We start from the raw sequence: 18,233 nt of genomic DNA, 5'->3' as shown, positions 1-18,233 counted from the left end.
GGCCGCAATGCCTGACACTGACGTTAAAGGTGCCCACGGAAATGAAGGCAAGAAGAATGAGGGAGCTGTGGAAGTCGTCCAAAAAAGTAAGCAGCCGAAACACATTTTCTAAATCTCTTTACATGCAAGTTGTCGTATAAGAACAGTCGTCGAACGTCTTCGATGGCGAAAACAGATTTTTTTTATTCTAAAGTTAAACAGGAACGATATGAATCACAAGGCACTCTAAAACTGCTGTGTTAAGGGACACACATAAGCTAGACAGGGTTGAAGAGAAAAACCCAGCCTTTCGTTTTGATCCTCTGATTGCAATTGGCCGGGTGGTCCCTCATGCTCCTGTTCACACCCTTAAAGGGACACTAAAGTCAACTATTAAGTCGACGTTGATTGTTGAAATGGTGGTTCAGAAACCTCGTAGTGTTACTTCTGTGACAATGAAGGGCCTATTTTGAAATAAAAACACGTTTTAGTTCTCCGCGTTGGTTTAGCGCACTTCAAATTACCCGCCTCAGGAAGCGGACCAACCGGACCGTATCACGTCACTGTTGCTGAGCACAACGTTGCCCGGCTTTACTGTGCTAGTAGCAGCAAACCGAAAGCAGCGGGAGCCACAGCAGCACCAACAATCAATTTCCCGCCATTGGCTTTGAGATTGCAGACGCTTTTGTTTCAACTGTGCCCTGCTAGATGGCCCAACCTGCAGTGTCCCATGTAACCACGCGAAAAATGAATTTTTGAACCACTCGCGCCATTCCACATAAAAATGTCCGGTGGTTCTTTTTTCCATGAATCAAACAGAAACTAACAAAAAGTTTTTTATTGCGTCTCTTAATGCACGGAACGTTTTTTCTTAGTGCAGTTAGATCGATTACTAGTGAATAATTGTAGGCTGTCCGTCTGATGTCATCGGGATTATTTCGAAAATGTCCTACTGCAGCACTTGTGTTCTTGTGCATTTACTTTTATTTCTGGGGCGCCCAAAGGTCACTGCAATCGTTGCACAGTCTACGTTTACGAAAAGAGCACGCTTTTCTGACACAGCGAAGTAACAACTGAGACGCTTATTGGCGTTCATCTGTACCTGTGCGTACGTTTTATTCGTTATTTGTGCGTGAGAAACGCAGGGCACGTTTCGATCTGCTTGCCATTCTGAGCGTGACCTTCCCATTTGTTGCTATCGCGTTTATTGCTTCGCCTTTGTGGCAAAGCTGCTACTTTTTCTGAGGGGGACACGCTCAAACCACCCACATCATTTCATTCTTCACCACCCACAGGTCCACTTATTAAGTGTGAATACACTTTATAAGCGACCCCAAACCATCCACCGCCGTCGGCGGCGTCCGCAGTCTTCTCTCTATCTTTAAGAGAAAGAGGACTTGGCGGGCCGCAGCGCGACGCTCTACCAAATAAGCCACGGACGCGACGCTGATATCGGTGTCAGTAACGTGCCTTATACCCCTCCCCCTTCGCTCGCTCCTCCGCTCTCCTCGCTCGCTGCAGCTGCGCGCGCACCCCTCTCTCTCGCGCGCCCGCCTTCTCTCTCAGTCTCCCGTCGAGAGCGGGTCGTGAGGGGGAGTAAAGTCAAAATCCGTTGGCATTCGCCAGTGAGTTAACGTAGTCCCCCGTGTGATCAAATTGCGATTCCCAGGAACCATTACACCATGAAGGCACCATAGTGTGATTAATAAATATAATAGTGCGAATTAATAAATACCCCTCATAGCATCACCCCGTGTATTCGCACTTAACCATGTTCACCTTCGGGGAAATGCTTGGGAGTTTTTTTTTTTTTTTTTGAAAACGGCACGTTCAGTGCCACTGCATCTTGAGGTCACGTACAGTCTCACGCGCTGCCCCACTGTGGGGTGCTAGTTTTCTATGATATTTAGGCGTGCATTTCGAACTGACACAAAATAGTTCTGAAATATCGTTAGAGCATTTACGTTATTTAAATGCGTTAGAGCATTTACGATCCAATTTTGACATTACCATACGAGAAGGGACTGTAAAAAAGTCGAAGACAAATCTTTCGCTGCCAGGCGTCCTTTAGAGACCTCAATTTCATGGTATCAGCAGCAGTGTGCCTGCGACACTCGCACGCCTTTGTTTTCGCCTGTCTTGAATAACTGATCGCAGGTCACGCAGAGCTTGTTTATAACTGCGAACGCAGTAGCAATACCAGGTAGCTGAAAATCATTATAAAAAAATTGGCAGATCCCACGTATCTTGGAAGTCAACGTTTTGCGATGTATGCGAGTCATGCGAAGGGAAGGTGACCGTGTAGTAATTTTTTTTAGTGACGCGTCACGAAATGACGCTAAAAAATTCATACTTGTTGGACACACAGATATATGTTGAAGAGTTGCAGATGTTTATATAACCAGTTGTTTTTACTTTTGCAACGATGCCAACAGGAGCATGACTATTAGCGACACCAGAAACAATCAGCTGAGATGAAGCGCAGGTGCTCGCGAGGGTGGCGGCCCTGGACACTGCTACATAAATCAACTTCAGCAGAAGGCATCTAACTTAATTTACGTTAACCTCATGTGACGGCTGTATCATACGAGTACATATCTAATGTTTATAAAATTAGATAGCCAGCACTAAAACCATGATTGACGTCCCGTAAACATAAGGATCTATTTGAAATGTAGTTCCGAGACCTGGCGTGGCTCTTTAGTAGGATGCTTGATTGCTCCGCAAGATGTTTGGGTTCGATTTCTGCTGAGACGCTGACATCTGTTCTTTGCATTCGTCGGGTCAACGCTGCTGATGCCAGGTTCTAAATGCGAAGCATTTTTTAGTGAACTTCGTCGACTCTGAGCGTATCTATCTATCTATCTATCTATCTATCTATCTATCTATCTATCTATCTATCTATCTATCTATCTATCTATCTATCTATCTATCTATCTATCTATCTATCTATCTATCTATCTATCTATCTATCTATCTATCTATCTATCTATCTATCTATCCATCCACCTGCGACTTTTAGCTCTCCTGGCCTTTTCGATAATGGTATCGATACCAAAATTGGTATGGCATAACATGACTGTCTGACGAACATAAGTGACTAGTCGTAACATCAAAATCATGATATGTATGTCATGAAAGTCATCATTTAGATTTCATAATCTTGCTGCTCTTCTGAGTGGTTTCGTTCACATGACATATTGCAAAACTGGTATGGTATGACATGACTGCATGGCGAACATAAGTGACAGACCTTAACGTGGAAATCATGGCATGTATATCATGTAAGTAATGCCTACATGCCACGCTTATGGTGCGCTCCCGGACGTTTCACAGGCTTCACATATCTGAACTTTGGTATTAGGAGACGTGAATGAATGACGAAGGTATATGACTGGGGCAAACATGATAATCCTGAGATCTATGCAATGTAAGGACATAAATAATTTCCCCGCTTATGATAAGCTCACGGCCGTTTCGCTAGCTTCACATATGCCAAAATTGGTATTACGTGACTAGAACGGACGACGAAGGTAAAATACACGTTCAAACATGATAATCACGACAGGCGTGTCATGTAAAACAATACTGCATGGTACGCTTATGATGCGCTCGTGGTTGTTTTGCTAGCTTTACATATAACAAATTTGGTATTACGTGACGTGAATGGATGACTAAGGTATATAACTGGTGCAAACATAATAATCATGACATGCATGTCATGTAAGAACATGACGACACACCACGCTCGGGAAGCGCTTGGGACTGTTTCGCTAGCTTCCCATATACCGAAATTGCTATCACGTGACGTGAATGGACGACGAAGGTAAATAACACGTCCAAACATGATAATAATGACATGAGTGTCATGTGCGGCATAATTTACGTCCACCTCGTAAATTCGTGTGCTGATTGCAAAGTGACACATCAAACGTCTTCATTCGTGTTTCACATATCATCGATTCAGACTGTACGTGGGATTTGCCAATTTTTTCGTATGTACGAAAACGGGATTTTGTGTTCACGGAAACCGCATGTTGCAAGTTTTTTGCCGGTTTCACTGCAACAATGCCACAAGTGTTTCGGGTGTGGTATTGTGTGTTTCGACAAGCATCAAGCGATTTCGAGTACTTCGTACGGACAATGGGAGAGCAGTGAGCTGTCCCTTGAGAGCCACTCCTTAGCCTGCGCAAGGAAGGGTGTGTTTAGAAAAATTTTAACGATTTTGAGTACTTCATACTCTACTATGGGAGAGCAAAGAGCCGTCCCGTGGGTCTCAGTACCATACGACACATTACTGATACACCTGCTTCGTTAGAGTGCGAAGTGTTCTTTCGGCCATCTCTCAATAAGGACCCACAATTCTGTCTCTGGTTGCTTTTAGGAAAACATGAAGATCCTGAAAATTTCAAGCAGTATTTTGGTTATTTTAATTGACGAAACAGAGTCATTTGAAATGCAACAAATAGCCTTTAATAAACAACAGGTGTAGTGCTTATATTTGCTGTCAACTAATACTTGCGATTTGAGCGGAAACAAACTATACAGTAACTCTAGTCACCTCCAGAGCACGCAACGGCTGACCACTTCTGCACAGAAAAGAGCAACGTCAGGCTCAGCGGCTCCGCAAACATTTCGTCTGCTAGGTGGATTCATTCAGTCATGCCTTGTCACCTGCATTGCTACTGTCGCCGCACAAAGTGTCGCCTCGGGTTCAATACGAATGTCTGGAGCTCGGAATTACCTGCGATTCGGGACGTCGCCAATTATTTTTGCTTCGATCGACTTTTTGCAGAACAGTGATCCCGAAATGGACGCCGTTCCAAGCAGCACTGCAGAGGTGCCCGAGGATGCACGCTTCAGCCATGTTCGCTCATGTGTCTCAGTTAACTATACTGGTGCGTTTTGGCGTGCAAAGCATTCAGGTATACGCAGAGGCGTCAATGCAATATAGCTATCGCGAATGAGCATCAGCGGAGAAATATAACTCGTTTCCTGCTTGCCACGTTCTTTTTTGCGCCTCCACATGGTCACAGCTATCCAGCCTCTTGCGATTAACACGGAATTACCACTTTTACGAGGACGCAAAGTCTACAGATGAACTACAATTCAACGATACCATGCTGTTGCTTGTTAGCGATGATATCTGACTATACGCTGTTCCACTTTTGATAGCTTGTGGTCGTGTTGATGTGTAACACATACGTGATATGAAAAGACACCCTCATTGCGCTTTTTCTGTGCTTCGAACTTTTTCTGTGCTTCGAATACTCCTCACCTGCAACTCACAACGGTTCCCCGACATGCTGACCGACAAGCACACGTTTAATCATGTTCTTTTTCACCGTTCTTGTAAAGGTGGGTTTTTATATTAATAATTTCACGAAATCATTCACACGGTGCAACGAAGATCGGATGCGACGAGCGAGTGCGTTTCTGCGCTTCGGTGCCAGTCGGCGCCACGATAAGAACACTCGGATCGGACACGTCATCGCTACCAGCGTATCGTCACTCGGGATGCTATTTCTGGAATTTTAAGTGTGAATACACTTTATAAGCGACCCCAAACCATCCACCGCCGTCGGCGGCGTCCGCAGTCTTCTCTCTGTCTTTAAAAGAAACAGGACTTGGCGGGCCGCAGCGCGACGCTCTACCGAATAAGCCACGGACGCGACGCTGATATCGGTGTCAGTAACGTGCCTTATACCCCCTCCCCCTTCGCTCGCTCCTCCGCTCTACTCGCTCGCTGCAGCTGCGCGCGCACCCCTCTCTCTCGCGCGCCCGCCTTCTCTCTCAGTCTCCCGTCGAGAGCGGGTCGTGAGGGGGAGTAAAGTCAAAATCCGTTGGCATTCGCCAGTGAGTTAACGTAAACTCCCCCGTGTGATCAAATTGCGATTCCCAGGAACCATTACACCATAAAGGCACCACAGTGTGATTAATAAATATAATAGTGCGAATTAATAAATACCCCTCATAGCATCACCCCGTGCATTCGCACTTAACCATGTTCACCCTCGGGGAAATGCTTGGGAGTTTTATCACACTGAACACGTAGCACTAGGGTCGCAGGGCAGTATATTTTTCGTTTTTTTTTTCTCTTTAGCTTTTCTACGTTGTTTGACATCGAATTAAAATAACTTCCACGCAACGGATGCCGCTCAAATATGGCCAAGAAGTCCTAAACATACCAAGCGATCGAATGAAGGGCACATCTAGATCTTCAAATCTGATGTCAGTGCTCCTTTAAAAAGAGTTTGCCCCCCCCCCGAGTTGCCACCCTCGGTGCCACAATTTGCCAGTGCAACACATTTGTTGGCTACTGAGCACTGTTCTGGTGTTGCCGCAGTTGTCGCCCCTCCTGAACTGAGATATCAGAGGTGATCCCGTGGGGGGGGGGGGGGGGGGGGCGAAAGGAGAGAGAGAGGCAAGGAAACGCAAAGTTACAACACTACCCCGCTAAATAGGTCTGCGTAAGCGGTTGTGTAAAAAAAAGTGCCTCCCGTAACTGTTTATCCTGTAGATAAGACCTCAAATGGTCGCCACAGAGATGGGGTAATGTGAATAAAAGGGAGAGGTAAGGAAAAGGCAAGAGAAGAGAAAAGAAAAAGTAGGGCACATTCGCTCCGCCTCTCTCAGCAAGCGCCCGAACCACCGCGACAGCACGCAACCGTTCGGACAAGCCACCGAGTAGGCCGAGGAAAATATTCGCCGAAGAAGAATGATGAGCTGAGGCGGCGCATTAAAAGATGTGAGCGCGCGAAACACTCGCCTGAGCGAAGAGCCCTGGCGCGAAAAAATTGAGCTAGTAGCACTCACTGCTGCGAGCTTCGATGGTCTCGGCGCGTGTGCACCATGGCCGATTATATCACCCGTGTGGTCGAGGTATGTGCGGCAAGAGCCACAACACATAATCCGTGAACCTGATAGTCCGTCGGCAAGAGCACAGCACGCAAGGCCGCAGCGTGCGCAGTCGGCGCAATCGTAGGAGCCGGCGTACTCGTGGTGAAGTGGGTGGCGGTCACCGAAGTTGATCGGTTACCACCGGTTAGGGTGTCGTCAATACGAGCAGCCCTTCTCGACCGCACCACTGCCACGCTTCTCATTCGCCAGTTCGGACGCTTCCAGCGGCTACAGTCGCTGAACGGGGCCCCGCCACGCATGCTTGCACTGCCGCGTCCTGACTTCGCAAGATCGCGCCCTCTTGAAAAAAAAAAGGGGGGGGGGGGGGGTAGTACTTGCTAACTTTGGGGTGGTAATGGTTTGTCACATATGTTACAACCCTGGTAGTAAGCGCTGTTAGTAACGGTGAGGGTGGTAACAGTTACTACCCTTGCTGTTACTACCAGCATTAAGTAACTGGTACTACCGTAGCCGTTACCAACCATGGTTAGTGACTTTTAAAGGTTTCAAGAAAAATCAGTAGTCACTGATAATACCTTGTTTATTTCATTTGGCACATTATTTTTCTAATGCTAATGTTGGTCAATCAATGGTCTCGTCACTACACAACTTCGGGGAGTCTTGCGTGGTGCGTCATGAATGCGAGGAATACATAGATCTAACACGTTCATTATGCTACACTACAGTATGAAGTAAGCGTGGAGTATACATATAGTCCCTACTTTGAAGATGCATGTCTGGCACAGGGGAGCATTTGTGTTTCAGGATAAATTATAGCAAAAGCAAACCTAAAGCACTATATATCGTACTACCTGGTGACGTGTGTTGGGGGACCTAGCACAAGGGTTTGATTCAGCCTTACTTATAAAACATTATATGTCATATCTACCTATTATAAAAGATTCACAAAGAGGCATTATGTACAGTGGCCGAAATAAGGTACTCATTAATTTAGTCTCAGTGCATTTGAATGCTTCACACTGCTAATATATCGGCGGTTAAAAGGTAATAATCGTTTTGGGCGTGTTACGTGCCAAAACAACGATATTATTTGGAGACATGCTGTAGTGGATTAATTGTAACCTTTATCCATATTAATTGTGACCGTATGGTTAATTTTCGTTCGCCTGTCTTGTTAACTTGCTGTAAATCACTAAGTTTCTTGTAATTGTTATTACAACGCGTGTACCACTTGCTTATGCATGGTTCGTGATTTTGTACTTCGCCGTTTCAACAATATCCAAATGACGTTTACATATCTAGGCTGCATATTTTAAAACAAAATGTTTTTCTTGACCCATGGATATCTTCTACGTCATTTTTCCGTTCAATAATGATACGTCGAGACGACTCCTTTTATAAATTATCACAATAGGTATAACCTCCTATTTTGGATTAGATAGTATATATTGGACGAGGTTAGTGATGCATCTCGCCGTCGCCTGCTGCGCGCTCGAGCCCACTCCTCACGTGAGCACTCCTCACCTCTCTCCATTTGTCGACAAGAAGAAGCGGCGAGCCGGCGGGTCGCTGCACGCGCCTCAAAAATCTCTCAGCGATGACAGCGACGGGCGGGACGCCATCGCGGCATGCTTCCGAAGTGTGCGCGTACCTTTCACAGCCATCGCTGTCGCCGGCTTTGCGAGGATTAGCGATAGCCAATCGCGTTCGCGAATGGTGACGTCAACACCGACGAGATGCGAGCCAGGGAAGCCGAGCGCAAGCGTTGGCAGTGGTAGACCAGCGACACCGACGAGGTGCGAATCAAGAGCACCGATCGCGTTCGAGAATATAGATGGAGCGCGGGTAACACCGACGAGACGCGAGTAAAGAAAGCTGAGTGCAAGCGTCTTTAACGTGTCCCACCGCCCATGTCTTTGCATTTCAAACAAACGTCTACTCGAGTAAATGCTACACCGAGTTTCGCTTCAAACAGTTCTTCCATCCCCCGCGTCGACGCCCGTTTCAACCGGGTCGCCACCATACACACCGCTGCTGCTTCGCATCTCATCAGGATTCTCTTCAGGAAGATGGACCTTTTTTTTTTCATTGCGAACCAGTCATTCGTAGAAGCCCCCCCCCCCCCCCACCCCACTATGCAAACCTAAAACGGTTGGTAACGGCTACGGTAGTACCAGTTACTTAATGCTGGTAGTAACAGCAAGGGTAGTAACTGTTACCACCCTCACCGTTACTAACAGCGCTTACTACCAGGGTTGTAACATATGTGACAAACCATTACCACCCCAAAGTTAGCAAGTACTACCCCCCCCATGCTCGACAATGAATTTCCACTCTATGTTCAAATGGGCAAATAATCCAATGCGTTGGTGTGCAGGGTCTTTTAAAGAACGGTGAGTTCTTTCTACGCATGTTAGAAAGCTATAGGGAAATAGAGGTTTTTAGCAAGCTTCGGAAACACGTTACTGAAATGTGGCAATACAGAACCGGCTGACGAGTGCGCATGCGCGAACATTGCCAGTGCGCGTACATGCTTATACGAAAAGGAACCATGCCATATTTCCATAATGTGTTTCCGTAGCTCACAACACACGTTTGCACACAACAAATGACCGCAGAATACCTTTCACTAACTAGCATCCGTGCACAATCCAGTACTTTTCGCGAAGTTGCACTAAAGTGTCTCTGGCACCTGCGTGAAGAAGCTGACGATGGGTCTGTTGCGCTGTCAGTTGAGTGAAGTGATGCCGTTTTGAGAGTAGGACAGGGTGTCCTTTGTCTTCCGTTATGTCCGACGAACTGAGCCGCCCTCGTATCCTAAGGAGACCTCTGTCGTCGGTGCAGAGCTTGAAGTTCCTCAAGGGGGGAGGGGGGGGGGCGTGGAAATTCTTGCTCACTTGCGCAACACTGAATATCAGCAGAAAAAGACTATATTTTGGGCCTTTTTTAACCGATAGATATACGCATGTATGATTTATCTTCTGCTGCTGTCAGTGGGGCCGAGGTATTTTTCTTCGTTTTACTGTTCCTTGTGAATCGAAAAATCCACACACTCCACCTTGGCAGTAGAGCCAAATCTCGTAATATCTCGCAAGTCGTCATCGTCGATACTCGTCCCAAGCACCTCATTTTGTTTTCGTTGTTCCGATTCGTCAGGGGTGAAGTCAGTGACTTGCGATTCGATCGGCCATGTTTCATCCACCTGTGAAAGCCACGGTGGTTCATTCCACCACGTAATGTTAGACGTCAGACTTTGGCCCGAAAGCCCCTAGTCAAGAGATCTGCTGGGTTCTCCTTTCCGGGGCAATGTTGACAGGCGGAAATGTCAGTGTTTTGCTGAATTTTCAAAACTTGATTTCATACAAATTTTTTTCCTTCTTGACGCGTCACCCCGGACCCAGTTCAGAGCGATCGTGGAATCCGTGCACAAGTGGAATTCGTCTACCGGGAAGTATTTGTCCTCACAGACTGATAGTCGTGATGCAACCAATGATGCCATTAGCTCTTGCCAAAGCCATCTTCTTGATTGGAACGACTCGAAATTTCGCTACTACAAATGGAAAGCCACATGCTCCTGTTTCATCCTCGGTGCTGCAGAGATAGACGGCAGTGCCATAGGCCTTCGGGCTAGCATCTTCAAATATATGCATATTTTGACGTGTCAGCTTCCCATCGATGTTATAGCGTTGTACGTTCGAGGTATCCTTATCGGACGGACACACGTGAGCTCTTCACAACATTTTGTCCAGTCGTTGAGGAGGTGTTCTGGTAGTGGCTGGTCCCCTTGATATGTTTTCCTTCCATATTTCTTAAAGGGCCAGTCGACAGGTTCCGAAACGCGCTGGAAAAGCTCGCGCATTTTTCCTGCGCGCGACCAAACTCCTTGCACACGCAGTGATGGCAACTCGGCGATCGGCGACGTGACGCAGCACGCAGCTCGTCGATTGGTCTAAACCAGGTCTCAACGAACAGTAATGAAGTCAACGTCGCCGATCACCGAGGTGACGTCACTGCGCGTGCAAGGAGTTTGGTCGCGCGCAGGAAAAATGCGCGAGCTTTTCCAGCGCGTTTCGGTGCCTGTTGACTGGCCCTTTAAAAGAGAGCCTTCGCCAGAAAAAAATCCCAGGGTGTCACACATGCGGGCCGTCGTTTGTAGTACAAAACGTTTCGTGTACACTGGTACCTTCGAGAATTCGACCACGGAGTCTGGGAGAAGCGTTAAATAATATCCAATTGGTTCCCACAAAAGACCAAGCACCTTTAGTGGGTTTATAACTGTCGTTCGGCAGGGTCCTCATGAGTGAATATTGCCATAAGATGTTCGCTATTGGACGCCCACTTGTGGAGGTGCATGGATGCCTTTTCCCAGATGAAATTAGCCCCTTCGTATATCTTCGTGGCTTCCTCTTCATTAGCTGTTCCACACACGTTCATTAGCTGTCCACGTAAATGAACTGCTGCAGAATGGCCACTGTTTCGGGGAGATCATGTTTCATCGTTGCGAAATGGTGTGTAAGCGTTGTTGCTAAAAGGAAAGGGCTCGATATCGTCCCAAATGAGATTCTGACCATCCTGAAAACCTCTACCTCGGGAAGTGGTCTGCTAAAGTCAGCTTTTTAATAGAGGCACCGAAACCCTATAATACATCTCGGTCAGCGGAATGGACTGCAATTTGCAAAATACTTCTTGCACGACGCTAACGAGTGCTATTCTGTTGCTTCAAAAGTTCATCAGCACTCGTTGAAGGTCACAATTGAGGATTAAGGTTAGCCCCGCTGTCCAAATTTTCGTTGATTGATTTCGCCTCCAAGCTGTGTGAAGGCGCGTCGAAAACGATCCGAAGCATCGTCGTATATTGTTCTCACTGAGTACTGGCTGATGTGGCATGTAATGAATGCGCTTGCCGACGTTATGGGTTTTATGGTGCACACGTTCGCCCACGCCTTCGGCCAGTAACCATCTCGCTTCATTATTGTATTCTTGCAGTAAGCTATAGCGCCTTTAACAGCCGTTTTGTCTACTGACGGAAACGTCTCTCAGCTACAGCGCGTTTGTCGGCAAGTTCAACCTCGCTTTTCCATGATAGCCTAATTTCGTAACGTCTGTCCACTTCTTTTATACTCTCCGAAAATTCCTTATTTAAGCGCTCATTCGCAGCGATTTCTAAGTGGTCGAACACTCCAGTACTTTAGCTCTCAAAACACCCTTAAGATCAGCGCTTTTTCATCTGTAACAGTCGTCCTCAAAACGATCGCATGAGCGCAGTCAGTTCTCTTGCGGGCAGTCGATATTTTCCCTTGGATTGCCCAACCAACAACTGCTTCAAATGTTGTCAGAGCACACACTGGTGAGCCTTTTCACCTTCCAAGTGAAGAAGTCCCAGAAATGATCGGATCCAATCAACACATCGATAGTAGGGCTTACACACATTTTGGGATGGTCACTGATTGGCAATGACAGCTCGAGCAGAATAGTCATAGCTTCTTCGGTGTGGAAAATAATTAACTGCTGGCATATTTAAGGTGTTTCTAGCGCTTCGATCTTGTAAACTCTGCCGTCGTCGGCACTGATCGAGCACATTTCAACTCTCCGGAAAGTGTGTTGGCTGTGGGTTCCGCCCAGAACGCCGACAAAAAGCATTTCAGCGAGTGTTTTTGGGCATGCTTCGGTATTGAATGTGTGCTGGCTACCACTTTCAAATAATACCCTCGAGCCACGTTTCATCTTCATTCTCTTGATCACGGCCGTCACAGTGGGCATAAAGACGGCTTGGTTTGATGGAGCTTCTTCACTCCCCGAAGCATGCAACGATGTTCCCTGCGCTTGTTTGTTTTAAATGTGTTGTCTATAGGTGACATCATCTAATGCAGGGTCACACATGACTGTCGTATGCATTCGTTGGCAGCTCTTGCATTTTACTTTCACTTTGCACTTCTTTCAGAGATGACCATGGCTTCGTGCAACAAAAATATCGGCCCTTCGACGTGAGGATAGCCTTCTTCTCTATCAAGTCTAGAGGGGTGGTAAATTCTTTGCTATTGTGTTTTTGATTGGAACAATTCGCATTCTATTCTAGATGCAAGGCCATGCAATGCTACCACCGAAAAATTGTGGGCATCATCGCTTTGCTGGGTCTACGTTTTTCAACTGAGAGGGCGGTTACCGTTTGCGTCGTCGTTCCGGTCCTTCTGGGTGCGTTCTCGACTCTGCCGTTCAAGTTCGAAGAAACGAAGCAGGCGACGTAGCGGCGGTCGATGTGATGATCCTGAAGACGACGACGTCGTGGAGGCAGCGTCGTCGTCAGCTGTCGCAGCTCCATCTTTCTCCCCCTCCTCGGCCCGTGATCGGTGTTATAGTTGAGCCCCAACTCCCCTGGCAGTGCTCGTATACACGAGCACCGGCTACAGCATTGCCTCGTAGGATTCCTCTCCAATGCCTAAAACCTTCGAGCCATGAATGTGCACTTTGATGTAATCGAGCATACACCGGAAATGGCGCACATTTTTTTTGTGGAACTTACCGAACATGAGTCGACGCATATGATTTTGAACTAACGCGGAGGAGTGCCCAAAGCGCTCCTGAAGGATGCCGATAGCGTCTGCGTAACATTGCGAAGTCAATCTCCTGAAGACCAGCAATCGCGGTGAAAGCCTTCCCAGTAAGCAGTGATTTCAGGTAGATGAATCAATAGGTTTTGCTCTGTTATTGATTCTTATTTATGGTCGCATCAAACTCCTCCCAAAAGGGCTGCCAGTTCCTCCTCCTGCCATCAAACTTCAATAGTTTCAACTTCGGAAGCTTCGCTCTTTGATTTCGAATGGTTGCAGGAGTTGTCGTTTCTTTTTCGGAACATTTACTTCAATAATCAAGTCGCACGACGTACGTCGCTATAGCTTCTCGCTGTATTCTAGGACAATTTCGCACTCCGCTTCTGCGTTCTCCTCTCTAAGGTGAGGTTCTATCACAGTGTCTGCGCCTTTATAAGTTGCCGCTCGGCTAACCGCAGACGTTCTATGAGAACATTCACTTCTTCGAGGTCGACGGCAGAAGTCCTGTTAGGAATCTTGTTGAAGCGCGACACTTGTGACCTGGTCACTTTCTTCTTTTGCTTGAGCATCTCCATAATTCGACGAGTCGTTGCCTGATGAATCGTTCTCAGGAACGGTCGATTGATGGATATTTAGTCCATTCCCGGGTTTCGGCCCCGACACATGTCGCATAAGAACAGTCGTCGAACGATAGTTAAACAGCAACGATATAAACACAAGGCGCTCTAAAACTGCTTCGTTGAGGGACACAAAGACGCTAGGCAGCGTTGAAGAGAAAAATCCAGCCTTTTGTTTTGGTCCTCCGATTGAAACTGGCCGGGTGGCCCATCGCGCTCCTGTTCGCACCCCTAAAAAAAGCCCGCTGCCCCCCACCCCCCTTCAAGTCGCCACCCTCGGTGCCACAATCTGCCAGTGCAACACATTTGTCGGCTACAGAGCACTGTTCTGGTGTTTTGTCGCAATCATCGCCCCTCCTGACCTTGGTATAACAGCTGCGACTCCGGGGTAAGGAAGGATGAAAGGAAAAAAAGAAGCAAGAAAACGACAAGTTTACGACACAAGTTTCTTGTTGCTTTTGCAACAATATCGCATAACTCGATGCCTTATTTTTAACCCCTTAATACTGCTTTCTTGAAACTCGTGCTACAAAAGCGGTCTCAGTAACAGTAACTTGAACTGCGAAGGCAAACCCAGAGACGGCCAACGAAAAACAAAGACTGCTTCTATATATGCTTGCTTCGTAATTCGCCGACCGGAGGCAAGAGTATAATGCGGGTGGCGCAGTGAAAAGGTTTTTAAGGGCTCAATACTTTGCGGGGCCGGGCTGGCGTGTTCTGTCGTGTGGTGTGATCGTGTGCTGTCGTTGTCGCTTGTCGTAACGCAGGCAAAACGACATAGTATTTGTAGGAACAAGTGCTCACGCCTAACAGAAACTTTCTTATAGTTCTTCGAGCACCCCAATGATAATATAAAGTGCTGGCATTACTACTATAGCTACAAAAACACGACAACACAAACCAGGCATAAAAATGTAAAAAGGGATCAAGCGCAAAATAGAGAGAGAGAGACAAAGGAAGAGAAAAAATGCAAAATAAAATAAAGATACAGAGAAAAACAGAAAGAAACACAGAAAATACAACAAAAATGGGGAGAGGGAAGATAAAACTGAAGAGAAACAAAGACGGCTGTGGAGCTCCGCTATATATGTACACTCGCTCCAGGCTTGGCACTCATAATGCAAAGCTGCTTTTTTTTTTTTTTTGCTCACATGTAGTTTGCTACAGTATTCTACATGCATACCAGCTCCGAACCAGAATATAGTGCCGAAATTTCGTAGCGAAGCGTAATGCTCAATTCTGTACTGCACCGTTGACATCCACCGCTCACGGTCGGCTGATTCTGTCGATGATGTAGGTGGACCGTCGTTCTGACCACTGGCCGAGCAGTGATGTTCCGTGCAGGGAACTTTCCCTTTTTTGTGGAATTTTCACCTTTCATTTTAAACCAAAGGAAAAAAGGGAATCTTCCTAATATTGCAGGGAATTTCAGGAATGGGTAAGTTCTCCTATGACGACCAATAATTAGCGCTCACAGTGCGCCGTCATCTGCTGTAACCAGTCCTGGCGCAAGCACCACGCAAGCATAGCCTTTGGGATTTGTTTGTGATATTTGCGTGGAGCGATTTCTAGTTGACTATAGTGGTGTTAGGCTTCAAGCGCACAATTTGCAGTGTACTAACAGTATATGAGTCAATAAAGTGGCGCTTTTGTTGTGCGGCAGTGGAGGCGCTAGACACGATTTCAAAAGTTGCCGGTACGTGACGCACGTGTAATTAGATATAATATGTGTGTGCGTTTATAAGGGCGGAAGCTAGTGCTGTTGCGCAGAGAATTTGGCAGAAAATTTCGTCAAAGTTTGCAGAGAAACATCTCTGAAAAAGAGAATTTTCATGTCTCTGAATAGGAATTCTTCAGCGTAGTACGGAACATGACTGTGGCCGAGTGCAAAAAAAAAAAAAAAACGGGAAAAGGCACTATATAGCATCGTAAATAGCATCGCTACAAGCTGGCAGCCCAGGAGTAGAAAATTAGAAGCAACACACTTCAGTTTCTTTCCGCGTTGAAATGCCGTCGCATTACCATTCACGCATTAGAAAATGATTATTAAATATGTTTTCTTGTCCGCCTTGCCCACTTTTGTGACGCATACAGTATAGTTCCCGTGACGGCTATGGTGTACATGCTCTCGATTGGTGCATCTACGCAAAATGTCAAATGTGATTGGTCTTTTGCACTGCTTTTCCGAACATCCGCCTATTTGTTCTGCCTTGTCTCTCACGAATATAATGCACGATCAACCAATCACCCTACATTTTGCGTGCTTAACAAGTGCGCAAGCGGCGATTACTGCAGCCTGTAGCCCAAGAAGCGCGGCGCCATTTAAAAATATTTTATCCATGCGTGTGGTTGTTGTCGTCGCCATGTTTAAGTTTGTCCCTGAGAGCAATGACTGGCAGCACTGCATTATCGTCACCTGCTTTGACGGCTGCAGGAATGGGTAATGGGACCCGACCTAATTCACGGGCAACTTGGAGTGCGCTCAAGATAGCAGATAGCAATACCTTTTATACACGGGCTAAAAAAAACATATATTCGTTGAGAACGGCGCAATTAGAGTGTGCTAGAAGTTCTAGTACACTTTAGCGCAATGTAAAAAAACGTAGCATCGGGCACAAGGTGGGTGGCCAGCATCGGTACATTTAGCGAATGTGTTTCATTTGAAATATATTTAATTTTTTGTTCGCTTCAGATCTATACTCAACATTGTGTTTTTATAAACACTGCATAACGAAGATCCATGAATAAAAGCATCTCGAGATGAAATTAGGGTACTTCCGCGAAAATCCAACAGCGCTGGCTCAGCCCGTTCGAGACAACCTTGCCTCCATCGAACTCCATAGGGGATATTTACGTTGACGGAGTTTAACAGAGTTCAGTAGTGGCCGTGTGAGAGAGGTATTAGACACGTAAATGATGACGGTGATGCGCGGCGGCTTCAGGGAGTCACTTTGCGCCCATAAGCCGCTGCTAGGCGTATGCATGCCTTCTGGAAGAAGTGGCATCGCCGTCTTTCTGCGTATTTGACACAGTATAGAATTGATCTCATTCTGCACATGCTCAATCTACATAGTCTCGTTCATGTTTGTGTTTAAAGGCCCACTAACGAGACAAAACGATACTTTTTCATATTGATAAATTGGTATTTCAGCATTCCAAGATCACCGCGCTTGCTGCTTGAAGAAGATGCGCAAGTGAGAAAATAACAAAAAAAAATAATTCGACAGGCCAGCGCCACCTTTAAAATTCCGCACCAAAAGCAGACACTTCATAGATTTTTACGGCGTCTGCTAAGGCCTACGGGGCTCCCAGTCCCTGAATATGAGGTACATATTTCGCTGAGGGGATATAACGAAGTTTCAGAAAATGTCCATCAGTAATGATGTCAAAGTATGAAAAAATATGGCAGATTCCGCGTACTATGGGAATCGATAATCTGCGAACTACCAATGAGGAAGGTTGACAAGTCACTTTAAAATCATCACAACGTTATAAGGCGAATGCACGTATCTAGATAAGATGCAAGTATGTTGTTTATAGTCGCGTAACGATGGCAGCACCAGCGGTGGTACGCGGATACGTACATGACATCCATGTCGTGATTCGCATATTATGATCTGTAATTCATGTTCGAAATATAATTACGTCTTTCGATACCTACTAAGGCGTGTAAAGCGTTAGCGAACCGAATGCAAGCGTGGCGAATAAATTATGCCGCACACGACTTGCGGGCCCACAAGCTCGCATTCCATCTCTTATTACTTCAATGTCATGATTATCATGTTCACGACTGGCATTTGTGTTCGTCGTTCATCCACGTCACGTAATGCCAATATTTGGTACATGTGAAGTTAACGAAATGGCCGCGAGCGCATCATGAGCGTGGTGGGTAGTCATGTTTTACATGACACGCATGTCATGATTGTCATAATCGCATCAGCCATATACCTTCGTCATTCATTCACGTTATGTAACACCAACTTTGGTATATTTAAATCTAGCGAAAACGGCCGTGAGCGCATGAGCGTGGCATGTAGTCATGTTTTAAATGAAACACATATCATGATTATCATGTTTGGACGTGTCAATTACCTTCGTCGTTGATTCACGTCACATAATACTAAATTTGGTATGTGAAGCTAGCGAAACGGCACACATGACATGCATGTCAAGAATTCCACGTTACGGCCTGTCACTTATGTTCGCCATGCAGTCATGTCATACCATA

General features: G+C 46.3%; 2 protein-coding genes across 2 annotated transcripts in view; both read left to right on the top strand.

The window, feature by feature from the left end:
- Positions 1-18,233, top strand: part of Cad74A (cadherin 74A) — a 373,926-nt gene that overhangs the window by 258,898 nt on the left and 96,795 nt on the right. The gene's annotated exons all lie outside the window — the stretch shown is intronic.
- The window catches only part of LOC119161336 (long-chain-fatty-acid--CoA ligase 5), a 166,361-nt gene continuing 156,432 nt past the window's right edge, over positions 8,305-18,233 (top strand). Inside the window, exon 1 of the mRNA XM_075876628.1 lies at positions 8,305-8,479. Within this exon, the coding sequence (XP_075732743.1) occupies positions 8,305-8,479 (175 nt within the window). The remainder of the gene's footprint in view (positions 8,480-18,233) is intronic.

Source organism: Rhipicephalus microplus, chromosome X, assembly GCF_043290135.1.
Source record: "Rhipicephalus microplus isolate Deutch F79 chromosome X, USDA_Rmic, whole genome shotgun sequence".
In the NCBI taxonomy this organism is placed as follows: domain Eukaryota; kingdom Metazoa; phylum Arthropoda; class Arachnida; order Ixodida; family Ixodidae; genus Rhipicephalus; species Rhipicephalus microplus.
This window is presented reverse-complemented; position numbering and strand designations above follow the sequence as displayed.